This window comes from Giraffa tippelskirchi, chromosome 13 (assembly GCF_054371585.1).
Source record: "Giraffa tippelskirchi isolate mGirTip1 chromosome 13, T2T-mGirTip1v1.2.pri, whole genome shotgun sequence".
Taxonomy (NCBI): domain Eukaryota; kingdom Metazoa; phylum Chordata; class Mammalia; order Artiodactyla; family Giraffidae; genus Giraffa; species Giraffa tippelskirchi.
Genome location: NC_137287.1, coordinates 103,242,771 through 103,264,679, shown reverse-complemented (window position 1 = coordinate 103,264,679; position 21,909 = coordinate 103,242,771). Strand labels below are relative to the sequence as shown.

At 37.8% G+C, this 21,909-nt stretch overlaps 1 protein-coding gene across 32 annotated transcripts in view; it reads right to left on the bottom strand.

The window, feature by feature from the left end:
- The window catches only part of TPX2 (TPX2 microtubule nucleation factor), a 50,753-nt gene extending 28,844 nt beyond the window's left edge, over positions 1-21,909 (bottom strand). For 6 of the 32 annotated variants that reach the window (XR_014073786.1, XM_081559488.1, XM_081559502.1 and 3 more), the window contains exons 1-4: positions 21,633-21,909; positions 18,725-18,838; positions 9,950-10,127; positions 4,868-4,987 (exon numbers count right to left, since the gene is read on the bottom strand). Coding sequence is in view for 28 of the 32 variants with exons in the window: in XM_081559488.1 (XP_081415614.1) it covers positions 4,868-4,987; positions 9,950-10,055 (226 nt within the window). In the remaining 4 variants the exon portion in view is untranslated. Of the gene's footprint in view, positions 1-4,867; positions 4,988-9,949; positions 10,128-10,690; positions 10,833-11,030; positions 11,090-18,724; positions 18,839-20,140; positions 20,486-21,290; positions 21,437-21,632 lie in introns of those variants that run through there. The other 26 variants (XR_014073785.1, XM_081559487.1, XM_081559500.1 and 23 more) reach the window with 10 other exon arrangements.

The window sequence follows — 21,909 nt, the reverse complement described above, 5'->3', positions numbered from 1 at the left end:
GACTGAGCAACTTCACTTTCACTTATCACTTTCATGCACTGGAGGAGGAAATAGCAACCCACTCCAGTATTCTTGCCTGGAGAATCCCAGGGACGGAGGAGCCTGGTGGGCTGCCATCTATGGGGTCGCACAGAGTCGGACATGACTGACGCGACTTAGCAGCATACAGACACATAAAAAAGAGAAAGGAATACAAATATAACACTACAGACTGTCATCAAACCATAAGAAAAGAGAACAAAGGAACAAAAACAGATACATAAAAACAACCCCCAAACAATTAAAATGGCAATAAGCAGATATATATCAGTAATTACTCTAAATGCAAATGGATTAAATGCTCCAATCAAACAACACCAAGTAGTTGAATGGATATAAAACAAGACCCATATATATGTTGCCTTCAAGAGACTGACTTCAGATCTAAAGACACACACAGACTGAAGTGAGGGGATGGAAAAAGGCATTCTATGCAAATACAAATCAAGGAAAGCAGGGGTAGCAATAATTATATCAGACAAATGGACTTTAAAACAAAGACTGAGGACTTCCCTGGCGGTTCAGTGGTTAAGAGTCTGAGCTTCCAATGCCAGGGGCATGGGTTCGATCCCTGGGGGGGGAACTAAGATCCCACATATGCACAGCACAGCCAAAAAATAAAAAAATTTTAAAAATATATAAATAAATAAAACAAAGACTGTTACAAGAGACAAAGGATATTACATATGATCAAGGAATCAATTCAAAAAGAAGATATAGCAATTGTAAATATATATGCACCCAACATAGGACCACCTAAACATATAAAACAAATATTAACAATCATAAAAGGAAAAATTGACAGTAACACAACAACAGAGAACTTTAACACCCCACATATCTCAATGGACAGATTATCCAGACAGAAAACTCAGTAAGGAAACACTGGCCTTAAAGGACACAGTAGACCAGATATATAGAGAGAGAACATTTCATCCAAAAACAGCAAAACACATATTATTTTCAAGTGCACAGGGAACACTCTCCAGGATTGATCACATTCTACGCCACAATACAAACTTTTGTAAATTTTAGAAAACTGAAATCATATTAAGCATCTTTTCTGACCACAACACTATGACACTAGCAGCTAACCACAAGAAAAAAACTGCAAAACACAAAAACACATGGAGGTTAACCAATATGCTACTAACCAACCAATGGATCACTGAAGAAATCAAGGAAATAAAAAAAATACCTGGAGACAAATGAAAAAAGAACACAACAGTCCAAAATCTATGGGATGCAGCAAAAGTGGTTCTAAGATGGAAGTTTACAGCAATACAAGCTTACCTTAGTAAACAAGAAAAATCTCAATCAACCTAAACTTACACCAAAATCAACCAGATAAAGAACAAATAAAACCCAGTTAGTAGAATGAAAATAAAAAAAAATCGTAAAGATCAGAACAGAAAGAAATAAATAAATGGAAATAAATGAAATAGTGACTAACAGAAAAATAGAAAAGATCAATGAAACTAAGGGCTGGTCCTTTGAAAAGATAAACAATATTGATAAACATTTAGCTAGACTCATTAAGAAGAGAGAAAGGCCAAATCAATAAAATCAGAAATGAAAAAGGAGAAGTTGCGAGCAACACCACAGAAATACGAAGGATCACAGGAGATTATCACAAACGTCTACATACCAATAAAATGGACAACCTAGAGGAAATGGAAAAATTCCTAGAAATGTATAATCTCCTAAGACTGAATCAGGAAGTAATAGAAAAGATGAAACCAATTACTAGTAATAAATTTGAATCATTAATTTAAAAAAACTCCCAACAAATGAAAGTCCAGAAACAGATGACTTCACAGGTAAATTCTACCAAACATTTAGAAGAGTTAACACCTACCCTTCTCAAGCTATTTCAAAAAACTGCAGAGGAAGGAACTCTTCCAAACTCATTCCATGAGGCCAGCATCACCCTGACATCAAAACCAGACAAAGATACTACCAAAAAAGGTCAATGTCACTGATGAACATACAGGCAAAAATTCTCAACAAAAAAGGATCATACACCATGGATCAAGTGGGATACTGTATCATCTGTATTCATACCAGATACTTAAGGAGAAATAAACAATCCACAATCATAGTCTGAAATTTCAGAACCTCTCTCTAACTGATGGAACAAGTTGACAGAAAAATCAGCAAGACTGTAACAGCCATGCATACGTGTATATGCTAAGTCACTTTACTCATGTCCAACTCTTTGTGACCCTATGGACTGTGGCTCCTGCCAGGCTCCTCTGTCCATTGGGATTCTCCAGGCACAAATACTGGAGAGGTGTTAGATTGGTAACTCTGATAAGCTGGTTCTTTGAGAAGATTAAAATAACACTGCTAAATCTTTAGCCACACTGATTAGAAAAATAGAGGTGACACAAATTTCTAATATCAGGAATGAGAGAGGTGATATCACTACAGAATTTATAAGTATCAAAAGGATAATAAGGTAACATTACAACAACTTTTTGCCTATAAATTATAACAACTTAGATGACATTGATAAATTACTTGAAAGACAAACTACCAAAGCTCATTCAAGAAGAAACAGATAATCTATATCTGCTAAAGAAATTGAATTTTTAGTTAAAAACCTCTCTGCAAAGAAAACTGCAGAGCCAGATGGCTTCAATGGTGAATTCTATAATATTAATATTATGTAATATTAATATTAAATATTACACAAACTCTTCCAGAGATATGAAAAGGGAATATTTATATAGTAAGGCCAACATTTACTCTATCAAAATCAAACAAATGCATCACAAGAAAGGAAAACTACAGATTATTCCCCATGAACACCGATGAAGAAAATTTTAAACAAAATAATGTAGCAAACTAAACCTAGAATATATATATATAAAGAAAAATACCATCCTGACTATTTGGGGTTCATTCCAGAAAAGAAGGATTGGCTTAAAATTGGAAAAGCAGCATAACTAAGAAAGGGAAAAAAAATCATATAAACATCCTAATATATGCAGACAAAGCATCTAAGAAAATTTAGCATATATTACTATAAACATTATCAGCAAAATAGGAATAGAAGAGAAATTCCTCAGCCTGATAAAGGACATCTATGAAAAAACTACATCAGGATTGAAATCAAAATAAGAACTGAGGCCTCCAAAAAAAAAAAAGGACTACAGTTAACATTATACTTAATGGTGAAAGCCTGCATGCTTTCCCCTAAAATCAGGAATAAAACAAGCATGTCTACTTCTCCTCTCCTATTCAACGTTGCATTAAGGCTCTAGGCACTGCAATGTGCAAGAAAAACAAAAGGCTTATTTGAAGATGACATAATCACTTAAGTAGAAATCTGATGAAATCTATAAAAAAGGTACTAAAACTAATAAATGAGTTTAGAAGGTTGTAGGATAAAAGATCAATATAGAAAAATTTATCATAATTCTTTGTACTAGCAGCACAATAAAAAGTTGAAATTAAAAATAGAGATCTGGGGACTTCCCTGATAGTCCAGTAGTGAAGACCGTGCTCCCACTGCCAGGGGGCGTGGGTGGGATCCCTGGTTGAAGAACTAAGATCACACATGCTGCGAGGCCAAAAAAAAAAACAAAAACAAAAACAACCAGAGCTCTGAAAAGTGCTTTATGAACACAAATAAGGGGAATCAATTAGAGAAAAAAAGATATTTAAGCTGGAAACTGAATGATGAGTAAGAATTTTTCAGTTAGATTAAGGGTAGAATAGCACTAATGAGACAAGTGAGAATGTGTACTAAGAAAGACCAAAAACACTGTGGCCAAGGGGTATGCACGAGGGGAAACAGTGTATATGGTTTTTGATACATGATGGGCCAAGCAGAGGCATCCTGCTCTAGGGCTCACTGCTGACAAATAATTTTAAACTGAAAGTGGTCCAGACAAACTAGGTACCATCACATCCTCTTTCAATTCAAGAAGAGCACAAAGACCATCAAAGCAACAGAAAAATCTTCCACACTTCTAAGCACCTCAAGTGAAATATGTATACATGGTTATAACCTCTTATGCAAGAAAGATGGATACTTGTCCAGACCCCAAATTCAGTAAGATATCATCTGTGTTTGAAAGTTAGCCTAGCAACTGAGACTCTGCAAACTAAACAAGTTCACTGAAAATACAGCGACTTTCTGATATGGCCCTCTAGTTAGTGCTGTGATTGGGGCGAGTTTCAGATTAACCCATAAGATTAATTTTCAAATGTTCTAAACTGATTGTGGTGATTGCACAACTATTCCATGAGCATATGAAAAAAAGACTGAAACGTATACTTTAAGCAGATGAATTGTATGACATGTGAATTATATCTAAATACAGGTACTATTTCAAAACAATTATTTTTGAGGATTTAAGATCTCTTAAAAGAATACTTTTTGTTCTCATCAAACAGACAGTATTTTGTATATTTAGTAACTATTAGTTAAATGTGAATCATCTTTTAAAATCAGATACAAGACTCAAAGAATTCTTGCACAATTAGCAAGCAGTACATTCTTCTCTCCTGCTGTTTTGTTTCCAAGCCAGGCTCAGGTTAGGTTACATTAGATCTAGTCAAAAAAGAAAATAGTTATATATCTGGCAATAAAATTCTATGTTAGCTTAATTTCCCAAAGTTTGAAAAATGAAAAGAACACAGCATATCATTAGTTTTCAACTCACCATGAAATGAATAAATGAATTAGCCCATTTCACTAATTAAAAACAAAGGGATACATCATTTAAATAAGGTAATTTCCCCAGGTCCCTCAGGTTCCTAATATACTGCTCCACCATTCTGCCCAGGAGCTTTTTTCTAAGATGTTCTTTCTTACCTGGCCTCAAAGGTGTGACATCTTGATGAAGATTAGCCTTCCTCAGAGGTGTTTTGCCCTGAAAAAGCCCTCCTGTACCATCCTTCCCAGGAAACTTATTCTCCAAATTAGCCTTCTCATCTGTGAAAAGGTAAAATCATGATCACCTAAACAACCAGCAAGGAAGCAAACAAAAGTGTCATACACTTAAAATGAGGCCTAAAGCCTCCTACTGGTATACTTCGAACTCAACTGGCAAGTACCAGCAAAGTTTCAGTGATTAAAAAAAAATAAGTACAGGTTATATAACAGAGACAGCAACTGCAAAAACTATCACTAAAACACTGGTAACACTGAACAAAGTATTACAGAAAAAGAGAAGTGCAGACTCTGCATTGTGAAGAGCTCTTTATCTTTGCCCGATACACATTTAGGACCATATAATCATAAACTGTCCTTATCTACTACCTAAATACATCATGTTCCTTTTAAAGAAATCTGTAATCAGTGAGATTGGTAAGGCTTACAAGGGACATCTTGTAATCTAATTGAGTTGAGGTTCTTCCTCAATTAAGACGGTGTGGGGTGCAAGAGGATGGAATAGAGCTAGGTTTTCTCAGGGAATTATATCTTAGGTTTTGCCATGCCCAAAGCCAGTACAAGCAGTGAAAAGTGTGTTCTATGAACAGCCTACTGATACAAGTTTTAGGAATGTGCTGAGTCCCACACAGCACTCTGTGTGGGACTGCAACTCTGACTGCAACTGTGTAAAAAGATGTGATTATCTGGAAGAAAATTATAAAGGAATACATTAGAACTTGTGTGGACCACAATAAACTCTGGAAAATTCTGAAAGAGATGGAAATACCAGACCATCTGACCTGCCTCCTGAGAAATCTGTATGCAGGTCAGGAAGCAAAAGTTAGAACTGGACATGGAACAGACTGGTTCCAAATAGGGAAAGGAGTACGTCAAGGCTGTATATTGTCACCCTGCTTATTTAACTTATATGCAGAGTACATCATGAGAAACGCTGGGTTGGAAGAAGCACAAGCTGGAATTAAGATTGCCGGGAGAAATATCAATAACCCCAGATATGCAGATGACACCACCCTTATGGCAGGAAGCGAAGAAGAACTAAAGAGCCTCTTGATGAAAGTGAAAGAGGAGAGTGAAAAAGTTGGCTTAAAATTCAACATTCAGAAAACTAAGATCATGGCATCTGGTCCCATCACTTCCTGGCAAATAGGTGGGGAAACAGTGACAGACTTTATTTTCCTGGGCTCCAAAATCACTGCAGATGGTGACTGCAGCAATGAAATTAAAACACGCTTACTCCCTGGAAGAAAAGTTATGACCAACCTAGACAGCATATTAAAAAGCAGAGACATTACTTGGCCAACAAAGGTCAGTCTAGTCAAAGCTATGGTTTTTCCAGTGGTCATGTATGGATGTGAGAGTGGACTATAAAGAAAGCTGAGCGCCGAAGAATTGATGCTTTTGAACTGTGGTGTTGGAGAAGACTCTTGAGAATCCCTTGGACTGCAAGGAGATCCAACCAGTCCATCCTAAAGGAAATCAGTCCTGAATATTCATTAGAAGGACTGATGCTGAAGCTGAAACTCCAATCCTTTGGCCACCTCATGTGAAGAACTGACTCATTGGAAAAGACCCTGATGCTGGGAAAGATTGAAGACGGGAGAAGAAAGGGATGACAGAGGATGAGATGGTTGGATGGCATCACTTGACTCAATGGACATGATTTTGAGTAAGCTTCAGGAGTTGGTGATGGACAGGGAAGCCTGGCGTGCTGCAGTCCATGGGGTCGCAAAGAGTCGGGACACAACTGAGCAACTGAACTGAACTCAACATTAGAACTAAGATGATTTTGAAAAAACAGTGGGATCCATTTTTTCTTCCAAAGTGTATTTAAAAGTATTGTTATACTGATATTTCCTTTCCTGTTTTCAAGAAAAAAACTTGGAAAAAGAGAGACAGCCCGGCTATTTCCTCAGGGTTTTAGTGGACCAAGGGCATGGAGAAGACCTCCTGTACGGCAGATGGCTTTCTTATCCACCCTCCACCCTTCCTCCTATACACACCCAACAGACCCGCTGGATTTCATTAGAGTCCTTTTCCAAGAGAATGGCATATGCTATCACATTTGGACACTGCACTATAAGTGTTAAGTACAGCTGCAATGGACTCATTTCTACCCCCATCACATACTGATTTCTCTTAATGAGAAAGAAAAAATGAAGAAGACCCAGCAATAACTAGCGTGATATATCACTGGTCTCACATATTATCCCAAAATAATATAAAAACAGAGAACAGATTTATAGATGTGGGGAGAGGGGAGGAGAGGGTGAGATGCATGGAAACAGTAACATGGAAACTTACATTACAATATGTAAAATAGATAGCCAAAGGGGATTGCTGTATGGCTCAGGAAACTCAAACAGGGCCTCTGTATCAACCTAGAGGGATAGGATGGGGAGGGAGTTGGGAGGGAAGATCAAAAGGGAGAAGATATATGTATACCTGTAGCTGATTCACGTTGAAGTTTGACAGAAAAAAACAAAATTCTGTAAAGCAATTACCCTTCAATAAAAAAATAAATTAAAATAAAAACCTACATCCTTATTTGTTGACGATGTCAAAGTGACACATCATATCACCTGACCCAATATCAGGGAATCCTATCTCTATTTGGAGACTGGGTTCTGAGTAGCATAATCCCTCCATTTTAAAATGGCAACCCACTCCAGTATTCTTGCCTAGAGAATTCCATGGACAGAGGATCCTGAGGGGCTACAGTTCATGGGGTCCCAAAGAGTCAGACAAGACTGAGTGACTAACACTTTCACTGTGACTTTGGGCTAGTTCCATAAATCCTAGAAGCCTGAATTTTAATAACCAAAGCAGTCTTGAGAAAGAAGAATGGAGTTGGAGGAATCAACCATGCTTACTTCAGATTATACTACAAAGCTACAGTCATCAAGACAGTATGGTACAAAAAGAAATATAGACCAATGGAACAAGATAGAAAGCCTAGAAATAAACCCATGCATCTATGGGTACCTTATTTTTGATAAAGGAGGCAAGAATATACAATGGGGCAAAGACAGCCTCTTCAATAAATGGTACTGGGAAAACTGGACAGCTACATATAAAAGAATGAAATTAGAACACTTCCTAACACCATACACAGATAAACTCAAAGTGGATTAAAGACCTAAATGTAAGACCAGAAACTATAAAACTCTCTGAGAGAAAACATAAGCAGAACACTTGATGACATAAAACAAAGCAAGATCCTCTATGACCCAACTCCTAGGGTAATAGAAATAAAAACAAAAGTAAACAAGAGGGACCTGATTAAACTTAAAAGCTTTTGCACAGCAAAGGAAACTATAAGCAAGGTGAAAAGACAACCTCAGAATGGGAGAAAATAATAGCAAATGAAACAACTGACAAAGGATTAATTTCCAAAATATACAAGCAGTTCATATAACTCAATAACAGAAAAGCGAACGACTCAATCAAAAAGTGGGGAAAAGACCTAAACAGACATTTCTCCAAAGAAGATATACCGATGGCTAACAAACACATGAAAAGATGACCATCTTCGCTCATTATTTGAGAAATGCAAATCAAAACTACAATGAGATATCACCTCACACCAGTCAGAATGGCCCTCATCAAAAAGTCTACAAACAATAAATGCTGGAGAGGATGTGGAGAAAAGGGAACCCTCTTGCACTGTTGGTGGGAATGTACATTGATACAGCCACTATGGAAGACAGTATGGAGATTTCTTTAAAAACTAGGAATAAAAGCACCATATGACCCAGCAACCCCACTCCTAGGCATATACCCTGAGGAAACCAAAATTGAAAGAGACACATGTATCCCTTTGTTCACTGCAGCACTATTTACAATAGCTAGAACCTGGAATCAACGTAGATGTCCATCGACAGATGAATGGATAAAGAAGTTGTGGCACATATACACAAAGGAATAATACTCAGCCATAAAAAGGAACACATTTGAGCCAATTCTAATGAGGTGGATGAACCTAGAATCTATTATACAGAGTGAAATGAGTCAGAAAGAGAAAGATAAATACCATATTCTAAAGCATATATATGGAATCTAGAAAAATGGTAATGAAGAATTTATTTACAGGGCAACAATGGAGAAACAAACATAGAGAATAGACTTATGGACATGGGGAGAGAGGAGGAAAGGGTGAGATGAATGGAAAGAGTAACATAGAAACTTATATTACCATATGTAAGATAGATAGCCAACAGGAATTTGCTGTATGGCTCAGGAAACTCAAACAGGGGCTCTGTATCAACCTAGAGGAGTGGGATGGGGAGGGAGATGGGAGGGAGTTTCAAAAGGGAGGGGATATATGTATACCTATGGCCGATTCATGTTGAGATTTGACAGAAAACAGGGAAATTCTGTAAAACAATTATCCTTCAATAAGAAATAAATTTTAAAAAAAAATAAGCTGGGGAGAGGTAGCAAGAGGGAGGTGAGTATAGTTCTAAAAGGGGAACACAAGGATCCTCGTGATGTTAGAACGGTTTGATATCTTGACTGTGGTAGTAAATCAATGAACCTACGCAGGTGATAAAATTACATAGAACTTAACACACATGAAAATAAGTACAAGTGAAACTGGGGAAATCTGAGTAAGATTGGTGGAGTGTATCACTGTCAACATTCCACCTGTAATATTCTACTCTATGCTCAGTGACAATAAAGCAAGTTTTTATGTGACTGCATGTCACATGTCTCACTACAGACATGTAGTTGAATTTCACTCAACTTTTTTCAACCAGATTTTACCACATGTTCATAAAGCTAAAATATTCATCATTTTTAACTGCAAAACTTTGATTTCTACTGATAGTCCATTTCCAAAATAGTGGACATTTCAACTATTTCTATCACATCATGGATGACAAAGTCTCTGAGTACAGAAAGGAATTTATATTTTAGTTATCTACAATCCATTCTTCTGAAAGGTGCTCAGCACAAAGCAAGTCACTAACCCTTAAAACAACTAGAAAAGCAGGCACTTACCAAACCAGGAATCTATGTTTTGTGTATCTTCCTCATCAATCAAAGATGAAAAATTGATAAAGTCCGTTGGAGCATCATAGGAATAAGAGGTTGTGACTTGTGACATTGTGTCCCACCCTTGGTGCAAAACGGTAGGTTATTTCCAACTTTTGTGTCACTTTTCTCAACAGGTCACTTCCTAAGGAGATAAATGGTTCAGAAACTTGGTTGCACATTTATCTAAAGTACTGGTTCCCTATTTTGCTTTTACAATCACATATGAAATTCTGAAAATAACCTGGGCAATATGCCTTACTTTTCAAGTCACACTAAAAGTAAAGTTTACTTTTTCAGTAACTTGACACTCCTTGAGGTAAATACACTGGAATTAGAAAGAGGCCAAATTTAATGAATACCTACAATATGTCATATACTGTGCTATGTCTTTTACATTCATTATCTTATTTTCCTCAATCTACCGTTTTCTCATTTCCAGTCTCTTCCACATCCAATGCACTTTCTCTTTGTCCTGAATAACCCAATTTCTGAAACACATCATAGCTACCAACCAAAATCTTACTCATCATTCAAAATCCAATTCAATCATCTCTAAAATCTTTCCCAATTTTCACCTACCATTCATTACTGTTGCCCCTCCAAAGCCACTGTGTTATATACCATCTAATTTTATATTAGTTAACTATGCAGATCTCTGTCCTAGTAAACTCTAAGTTCCTGCAGACAAGGATGACGTCTACTCACTTGTGTATACCTCATCCATTAAGGTGCTTAGAACAGTATCTCGCACATAGTAAAAAATCTCAATAGTGTTTTGCCAAGTACAGGTTTCTTCTTTAAAAATACTTTGGTAAAAAATACTACTCCTGGGCATAAAGAGAAATACCTTTAAAAATACATAAAAGGGACAACATGCAGGTTAGGTTAAGAAAAAAAGATGTGGGCCCATCCTTCCTTCTGCATACTTTGTACAGAAGAACTGTCACGTGTCGTGTGGAAACCTGGGTAGGAGTGTCAATCCCCTACTCCAACCCAATGTGGTTAAAAAAAGAGCTGAAAGTAATAGCCTAAAGGCTATACTCACTTGGCAAATAATTTCCCTATAAAACTCAATGAATCATTTGTCTTCATTATGGAATGACATGGACTTAAAGTATTCTCTATCATGGAGGAGAAGCAGACATCAGTTAATGACTTACATACACATTTGCTAATTTAAGTACTTTCTTTAAGCCTTTATAAATACATGCTCATCTTTTAAATGAGATCACAAAAACAGCTTTCATAAAAATCCACAATGCCATACTACTTCACACACCCACACAATTTCTCTCAATGTCTCTCTATACACACAACACATACACACACTTAACTTTTACTTTTTTTTTCAAATGGGATCATTGACATTTTGAATCTGCTTCACATATCTCAAGTATCTTCCATGTCAATATAGATATATCAGCAACTAATGACTGTGCCCTAATTTACTTATCGCCTATATTAGGACTGTCCTAATACTTCCACTTTAAAGATACTACTAGAAGAATTTCCATGAAGCTGTTTCCGTATATATACTTAATTCTTCCCTGAAGACAAATTCTTAAAAGACAGAATCACTGGGTACTGACACATAATGTGAAAACGTTCCTCAGGAGAGTAATATCGCCTTGCATTACAGAGAGGTGTGCCAGTTCTCTTCCAGGTACTAATAGCCCTCACTACTCATTTTCTCTGTATTATACCACTATACCTATGCTCTGAGATCAATTATGAGATTAGGTCCACCCAACCTCATTGTTGCTCAGTGGTTTGGCCAGTGGACTTGGGTAATTTCTCTCAGTGGACTTGGGTAATTCAGAAGGAATTTGTTCTATTTGGTTTACATAGTGAAATCAATCTACGCACCAGAGAACCTCATCCTCCCATGGTCTCCCCTATGAACTCACTGAAGCTATACCTCCACAGGTACCTTTATAACAATGCTCCAATTGAAGTACTTACTGTAGAAATATGACATTTTGGAGTTGGGAGGAGTTTTAAATAACACCTGTATTTTTCAGTTTATATATAAAGATTAAATAAAGCAAAATGAGGTCCTCTAGGATCATATAACACTACTAGTAATGATCATGGTAAAAACAAGGTACCAAAGGTGCTTACAAATGCCAAGCACCATGAATTATCAATACTAAATACATACAATTTTAATACCCTCAACAATCCTCTAAAGCATCAATTATTCCCATCCTAGAAGAGGAAGCTGAAAGTAAGGGAAATTGAAAAAGACTTGCCCAATATCATAAAGTTATATAAAGGAAGAATCCGATCTAGAACTGAGGCTCCTGACTTTAGTATAATATGTCTTCTACATCATCTGCCCTCACCCTATGAATTAGAGAAGCATGTTAATGTAGTTATGGTCTATATTTGCATAGGAAACAGTCCTGTATAGGTAACAGTCCTGTATTTCTTCCCTAGTTGAGACAGTCTTTGTAGTCTTTTACCCTGAAGAGAGGATTCTTTATTACCCTCAAGTCTTAAGTTTTCACACTTCCCCATTTCTACTTTCATTATTCAATTTAACTCAGTAAGCTATGTGTTAGCAGTTCACTCATACTTGCTAGGGGCCATAAATCTGGGCTTGATAATACTGGAGCTCCTTTCTCACTAATATTCAAGGATGAGACACTGTCTCATAACAAAAAGTAGATCTAGTCTCAGACACAAAGGAATTCAAAATCTAGACATGAGGCCTATCAGACTTAAAAGATGTGCTGTGCTTAGTCACTCAGTCACGTCAGACTCTTTACGACCCCGTGGACTGTAGCCTGTCAGGCTCCTCTGTCCATGAGATTCTCCATGCAAGAATACTGGAGTGGGTTGCCACGCCCTCCTATAGGGAATCTTCTCAACCCAGGAATCAAACCCAGGTCTCCTGCACTGCAGGTGGATTCTTTGCCGTTTGAGCCACCAGAGAAGCCTAGACTTATTTTAAGACTATTAATCAGACTTAAGAGATAAGACGGTATAAATATTTAAATCATACAGTATGAACTATAAGCATAAAGAAAATTAGAGGTTAACATGGCTTAAGTCAAGCTATGATTAAATATTTTTCATTGAACATCATTAAAACAGTAAAAAGTGCTCTAAGACAGAAATCACCTCCTTGATTACCAAGTTTCCAAGCTTGGAGTAGTAGCCATGGGACAGTTTGGCCAATAAGAACAAAGTAGGAATCTGCTAAGGGATACGTAAGAAAACTCATACTTTCCTAATATAGATATACACAGCCCTTGCTCCTCCCCTTTTCCTTCACCTTGCTTCTTGCCTTGAATGCAGATGTAATGGCTAGAGCTATAGCAGTCATCATATACACAGGAGTAAATGGCAGAGAGTAACAGATATCACTGAGCTACTGATCAGTGATGATCAAATATCAGCAACCACCTACCTCCAGACAATAAAATTCTTTTCATATAGGTCCTTACTAAGCAATCCCAACACGGAAATACAGAATTCTAGGCCTCTCCCTGGCATTACTTGATGTATATGACAATGGGGAAGTCACTCCACCTTTCTGCCTACCTACTTCCCATAAACAAGTAAGAAGGTATTTTGAGTGCTATGATATTATCACTGCCTTTTGACCTACTGATACCTTTCCTCTCCTTGACCATATTTCTATTCAAAGGACCCTATTGGAAGATTATCCAGCAACTGACAGGGGTTAAAATTCCTCTGCTGTAAGAAGGAAGTTTTCCTATTCTTTGAACAAACATACTAGAAGACATGGGAAAATCTTGGATTCCCATGATCTTAATGCCTAACCCAGGTCACTGGGAACCCTTCCCAGGCGGGAATGTTACAATGACAAGTAAAGCTAGGGGGAGGGAAGAGGCAGGAATGTAATATGCAGCAATCCCACTTAGTCTTCTAAAAATCATGCTTCCACCAAAGCATGTTGCTGAAAACCACCTGGAAAGAATTCAAATTTAACCCCTCACAGCCTTTTTTCCTTTTTTTTAAATTATAGAGCTACACTGCTAGGCTCTTTGGAAAGTAATTTGCATTTTTCTTCGATAGATGTTGCCAAAAGTAGAAATTTATCTTATAAACATGTATCTATGCATATATAAGAATATTCACAAAGCATTGCTCGTTAAAGCCAAAAAACTGAATATGCAAATTTGACTAATAGATTAGTTGAATAAATTATGGCACAACCACATGTTGAGATATTGAGTAACTTGAATATTAAATAATGTTACATATGTGATTTCTACAGAATGAGCTCCAAGAGCTATTAAATAAGAAAAGCAAAATGCACACGTGTGTGCTCTCATTCAGGTGAAAGAGGAAAGGGGTAATGTATACTCATGAATACCTTTATACACACACAGACATTGCAGAAGACACAAAAGTGTTAACAGCATTTGGGACTAGGAAGAAAGCTGGGAGGTCTGGGTAAGGGGAACACTTTTCACTATATTAACTTTCATATTCTATTATTTCAGTGCATACCTTTTCAGTTTAAAGAGCTAGTTAAGCAGTATTATTATCCCCCGAAATCTACGGTGACAGTCCAGAAGTCATTAGGTTTTCTGGGATTTGTATTAAATATTCTTATAATCCAGCAATAACTATAAACCTTTTGATTTTGGGAAATAATGCTTCCCAATTATATGGTCTATAAACCGGCTACTAACTTCACATATCCAAATGATAAATACTTTCTTTTTTAATGTTTCTGTATAAAATCCTATGTATTGACCTAATAAAAACTTTGAAAGCAAAGTTTAAAATAGTAATAACTATTAATTACTGAGTACTTACGACAAGTCAGACATCGTGTAGTGTTTTCATGTATTAACTCCACTAAATTCTCACAGTACTTCTACAAAGTGGGTACTATTATTAATTTCACAGATAAGGAAACTGAGGCACAGAGAGATTTACTATTTGTTCATGGTCATACACATAAGTAGCAGAGCCAGGATTTGAAGACAAGCCCTGAAGGGAGTGTCCTTATCCACCACACTATCCACTGCCTCTCCTATTTGCTTAAAAATAGATATTTATGTAGATCAATATCAAATGTCAAGGAGCGAGAGACAAAACCATTTAGATAATAACTTCCAAATACTGATTGTGTACTACAGGCCAAGTACAAGCACTTTACTAGGCACTTCATATAAATTATCTCATTTAAACTGTATTAACAGAACAGAAAGTAGATATCATCACTGTTTTACAAATAAGGAACTGACTCAGCTCCTCCCTGGTGGCTCAGACAGTAAAGAGCCCACCTGCAATGCAGGAGACCCAGATTCAATCTCTGGGTCGGGAAGATCCCCTGGAAAAGGAAATGGCAACCCACTTCAGTATTCTTGCCTGGAAAATCCCACGGACAGAGGAGCCTGGCAGGCTACAGTCCATGGGGTCACAAAAAGTCAGATACGACTGAGTGACTTCACTCAGTTCCTGCAGGAACCAAGCTACTCCAGGATCACAAACTGGCAGGTAGCAGTACTGAGTTATAAGACTCAGTCTATAGGATTACAAAATCTGAGGTCACTATAATATACAGGGTTTTCCTATCAATATTCCTTCAAAAATGAGGAGCCTGTTAGACAAATACAAAAATAAACTATTCTCTACAGAAAAATTAACCATTTTTAACAAGTTTTGCAAAAAGAACACTCTGGTAAATTAAAAACCCTATTCTAAGTATACCAAGAAAGCTCGGAGCTGAATCTTCTTATAAACTAAAACATCACCCCTTAATTTCTCTTTTTCTAAGTTTTTACTCTTGCATATAAATTTTTGCTATAAACAAGGTGGAGGTTTGTCTGAATCTCTCAGTGGATAGTCCAGAGTAAAACGGACAACTCAAGCATCAGAAGGAGGGATGTGCTCTGAAGTCTAGAACTGCATTTGATCAGTGGGGGTTAAAAGGCAAACGGGGCTCAAACCTAAATATACCTATTCTTTATTTAGGTTAAAAATTTAAAACCAAAATACCAATTTTTAAAATGACCTCTTTTTCAAAAAATCTTTTGAGCCATCTTTTGGTCTAATACACCCCTCTACCGCACTACCAAAAAAAGGAACAAATAAATATGTATCCATTGAGAAGTCTGACTCTCCTCAATAAAGAGTGACTGCACAAGTACATGAACAAAACCAAAAGTAACTCCTGGCAACTGCTCACTTCATTACAGCGCCTCTCCCACAAATAATATTAGGATGTGAAACCTTCAAAAACTAAAAGCCTTGTGGGAAATGCAATAGGCCAAAGCCAACTGTTTAAATGAGAGCCCCAAGCAGGGTGGAACTGGATGCCTTCCTGCACCCCTTAATCAAGATTGAATTTCTGTCAACAGGTTTCACTGAAAGAAAAAAAAAAAGGCACATGCGTCAACCACATTCCCCAACACAAATCAAGCTGCCGCAAGAGAATCGGCTTCACATTTCAAAATTACCTGCATCCACCACAGTTTCAGACTCCTGCAAAACTAGAAACATTCTGTGTGAAGAAATAGCTCTTCCTGACCAATAATCCTATGACAGACCTGAGGGAAAGGCTTCTCCTACATTATGAACTAATTAGGTTCCTTTTAAAACCGCCTATTGCGTGCCATCCATCATATCACATAGCTTATTCTTGTTTCCAAAAAACAAACTCTCAAAAGATACATATAATCCTTCCCCTTAAGGAACTGACAGTTAATTGTGATACAGGGTAATCTTTGCAGTAACAAGGGAGAAACAAACAGCACTGTGGAAGTGCAGAAAAGGGTAATAGATGAAGGAGGGTCAGAGAAGGCTTGCTGGTGGAAGTGATACATAAAAGATACAGACAGACATGCAGAGTTCTGCAGGCTGAAGATGAATACTGACTTTTTCTAGCAGAAGAAATAAATGGAAAAGGAAAACAAATACAGGGAACCATGCAATTGAGAAAGACTGTAAAAGAAGCAATGCAACATATTTCCACATTCAACTGAAATTAACCTCCATGGTTCCCTGTCTCTCTTCACTCTCCAACCAAAAATAACCAGCCATGACAAGCTCTATAAATCAATAGGTGCAGGTTCAGAGCAGGGTGAAGGAAAGCTGGAAAAGGGTGCATTCTAAGCAAGGCTGAAATAGCAGACCAGCAGCTCCTGAGCAAAACAAAGACTTTGGTGTGATAGATGATCTCAAGTACCTCACAGTTCACTTCTGAACTGTCTTGCCTTGTTCTGTTGGAGGAAAATCATGAGTTAAATAAATGGTAATACAATAGAATAAATAGAGTAAGTCAAGACCTCATTAGAAGTGTAGTTAAGTTAAAATGGTCCCATCCCAGGCAGTGCCATTTCCCCAGGGACACCCTCTCCTATTTCCACCAGGGATAAGAGATCTTGTTACACTACCACAAGCTAGACTTGAGTTATTTTCATCTTGCCCAGGGAGAAAATACCTACATCCTTTTTTTTCTTTTTTTCCTGTACATAAGATTAGCAAGAGACAGCAAATGGCAACATAATCCAGACTGCAATTTTAATTGTTAATCAAAGTCACAAACCAAGTCTGAAGGAAGTTAATGGACTTTGTGTTTCTACATTTGTTTGTTAACTTCTATGTTGAAATCAGATCTGTTTACAGAAACAGATCTATGAAGCTTCCAAAATTGGGTCAATTTAAAATCCAATGACAATCTCTCACTGTCCAAGCACTTAGAAGTCAGCACAGGACACAAGGACATTTGTTCTAATTCATCACTGTCCAGAAATCTCAAGCAAACACACTTTTCTATCATTTTCCTTCCAAACTTTGATATTTCATTTTTGAATGATTACAAATTCAGTTCCACTTTTTTATTCATCCACAGAATTCTATAAACCATAATTCACTCTTACATGACTAATAGAACCTGGATAGAAATCAAGGATGCCATTTACCTCTAGGCCAAATAACAACTCTTACCTTTACCAAAGTGTTCTGATGTTCCAAAAGTCAGAAGCTAAGAGACTTTGTCAGGGCTGACAATGGGGCTATAGGAGGTTACAATCCTAGTCAAATCTCACTCAGTCTTATAGAGAATGATACCCCTCAAAAGGTGTCTGGTTTGGGAAGCAGACACCCCAAAAAGTGATTAGGTGGGGTGAGAAAGTGGCAGGGGGTGAGACAGACAGTGACAGGGTTGGAAGATTTTGAATGCTAAATTTTTTTATATTACTTTGATTTTTGCACCTTGTGAATCTAAATATTAAATGTTTTAGAAATATAAAATTGTGCCTGTGTGATGTACACTGTCAGTGGATAGGTAAATCAGCATCATCTTCCTATGAGGCAATTTGGTGTTTCGTACAAGTCTTAAAAATATGTATTCTTTTTGACCAGTGATTCCACTGGGTACAATACTACAGCAGAACCATATAACGGAATAATATATTAGCCATTAAAATTATGTTATAGAAAATTTTAATGAAATGACAAAATTTTCATAGCCTAATTATAAAGTGGAAAAAAATGATAGTTATTAGTGCATGATTTCTTAAAACCAAATATACGTTACCCACCCCCCCAAACTGGAATGAAACCTACCAAAATGCTAGCCATAATTTATCCGAGAAGCAGGATAGTGGGTGACATTATTTTCTTTTCCATATTAGATAAATTTTCTTCCAAAATGTTACATTAGAAAGATGAACAAAAATTATTTAAATAATTTTTAAGCTATTAGCGTTCCTCTTATTTTTCAATGTAACACTGTGAACACAGCCTTACCTGTGGTTTAATCCGGTCAGTACCCCTGACTACCGACTTTATTCAAAGTTGCAATATACTCTTTCACCTCTCTTCTGAAATTCTGAAGTCCACAAAATACTTGTTTTCCAGAATCTGAAAGCAGCAGAAAGATGATGAAACAGGTTCAAGTTCTTTGTAGCAAAAAAGGTTAGCAGAGAACAGAAGGTGGTATAAAACACCAAGGATAACCATGCTTAAAACCAGAGTACTTCTGAGAGCTAAGGTCTAAATAGCATGATGCCCCCTAAACACCAAACTTAACAGATTATTGTTTCATTAGTGTAAAAGTGTTCTTAAAGTTTTTTAGGGTATATGTGCTATGTCCCTGTGTTTTTGCTGTCACATACTTCCACTTCAAAGCAACCTCTCCACAGCCTGCAACTGAGGAACACTAAAATCAAGGGGTCATTAGTGTGTGTCCTATTCAAATATCAGGACAGAGTAGGCACACTGTATGTGAAAAAAAAATTTACTATCTTTTTAAATTTAAAAAAGTAGAAACAGCATTTTATTAATTTCTAAAGTTTGCTCCTACATACAATTTTATACCTTTCTCACTAACCTTTAATTTCCCCCAATCAAGTTTCTTTACGCAAACAAACAAAAACAGAACCCCTTCCAGTTACCTATACTTTTTTCACAAAGTGCCTTGGCAGGTGATCTGTCTCAAACACAGATCTAGTCACAGAATTGACTGGGTTGTTCAATGTCCCTGGAGTAAATTCTGCTTCCTACCTTTATCCATGGCAAAGAAAATTCATTTGCCAAAGGACATTTAAATCTCTCCTCTTGGGGACTTTCCTGGTGGTCCAGAGATTGGGAATCTGCCTGTCAATGCCGGGGACAGGGGTTTAATCCCTGGTCTGGGAACTAGGATGCCACATGCCATGGAGCAACTAAGCCTACAAGCCACAACTACTGAAGCCTGCATGCCTTAAGGTCCGCAAGAGAAGACAGCCGCACACAACTAGAGAAAGCCTGAGCACAGCAAAACGAAGAGCACATGTGCTGCAATGAAGACGCAATTCAGCCATAAACTAAAGACTTAAAAAAAAAACCACTCAAAACTCTAAAAAAAAAAACCCACAAAACTCTCCTCCTCCTTTCTTCTCCAACAATTCCAAAAGAATTAGGGAAAGGCTAAAGAAAAAATACACATAGGAAATATGGGAGAACTCTTGACCCTCTCCTGGTGCCTATACAAGAAATAAAGGACCCTCTCACTAATCCTGTCACCTGTTGAAGCTTAATTGCAGCTACAGGATAAGGTAACTTTATTAAGGTCAGAATACACAAACTTAAGCATAAGGCTGGCCAAAATAACTATTTTGTTTAAATGACTTGAAGGTTTAAACAAATTTACCAACCTAATTCAATATACTCAGTTTTTCATACCTGAAATTTTGTAGTCAATTTAAGATAACACCTTCTTGCCTTTCCAATTCAACAGATATTGAATGGGTGGTTTCCATGCACCAAGATTGCCCTGGTTCCTAACTAAACTCTCTTTATCAAGAGCAGCTTGTGTTCCCCCTGCTTCACAAAGCTACCTTTGCCTGTTTTAAGCCTCAACAATCTCCCTTACCTCTAAACTTCCAGGTGCTTACAATACAAAAACTAGAATATGCAGATGCTATCTTGTCTTGTTCTAATTGTCACTTGTCAATTTGAATCAGACTTTTGTCCTCAAACATACCAGAAACCCTTTGACTGTACACACACAGTATCTTACACCAATCTGAGCACAGAGTATGACTTCAAAGATCAATTAGCTAAGTGAGCTGGGAGTCACAATAATTTTGATCCCAAGAGTGACAACATAATACGGAATTGACACACCCACAGTACAAAACCAGAACAACCAACCAAAGGGACTCAAGTTTGATTTAGGGGTGGCTTGACAGGGGGTGTGATACACTGAGGCCGCAACCAAAAATATGCTTAGTATTGCAGCAAATAGTTCGAATTTTGACATCTCATGAGACAATTTCAAAGACAGGCCATAGATTATCAAGACAAGGTAAGGCTGAATCCAGGCAAACTCCAAGTGATGATCTTAAAGCAAAATCTGTAGAGCACTCAGATGCTATCTTGTCCTAAGCAGGACTGATTGGAAGTTCTTGGTACCTAAGTACTAGAAAATTGTGAGAAAAAGAAACCACTAATGAAGAAAACCAGAGAAGGAAATGGCAACCCACTCCAGTATTCTTGCCTGGAGAATCCCGTGGACAGAGGAGCCTGGTGGGCTGCTGTCTATGGGGTCGCACAGAGTCGGACACGACTGAAGCGACTTAGCAGCAGCAGCAGCAATGAAGAAAACGGGGAGAAAAACAATCCTGCAATATTATAATCTGGTTCACTTTTTCTTTCCACTTCAATCTGCTAAGTGTCTTAGCAGGAAAGACAGGAAATTAGAAAGTCAATAATACCCAGTGATGCACACAAAGGGGGAGGGCTGATAAAACCGAATGAATTTTAAACCCCCAATAGAAAATCAACTCCAAGTAGAATTACACGCCTTTAATTATGTTCTCACTTCCTTTACCTTTCTATTTTACAAAATAGTTATGAGATGCAGTTGTTTCGTGGCCACACCTGTTTTCCTCCACCAAACGCCACACGTCTTGAGGGCGGGGCTTCTGTATTACCCATTTCTAGAAATTTATCTAGATGATGGGCCTCATTTCCCTCCTATAAAAGAGAGCGAAGACTAGCACCGACTTCACTGGCTTGGGGAGAAAATTAAATGAGAAAACACACAGCGCTGCGTCCAGTAAACGCTTATTGCCTGTGTGCTGGGTAACGATATAATTATCACTACCCTTAGCCCAGAGCCTCGCCCTAATTCCTCCTTCTGTCTATTTCCCACGTTGGCCTCCGCCTCTACCTGCAAACACAGCCTACTAGACCCGGTCCCGCCGAACTTCACGGGGAAATTCTGTCGCGAAGGGAAGGGAGGCCGGAAGCTCCGCTCCTGCTCCGCGGGGTCAGAGCGGCACCGCTGCAGTACACGTCCCAGGAGCTGCGCCCTACACGCGGAGACCTCCAGTCGCTCGAAATTAGGGTGAAGGCCGCCGGGCGCCCCAATTGCTCCTCTTTCCTCCTCACTGCTCACCTTAGCCCAGCGCTGTCAACCGACCGCCGCGAAGACCGCCGCGGGACTC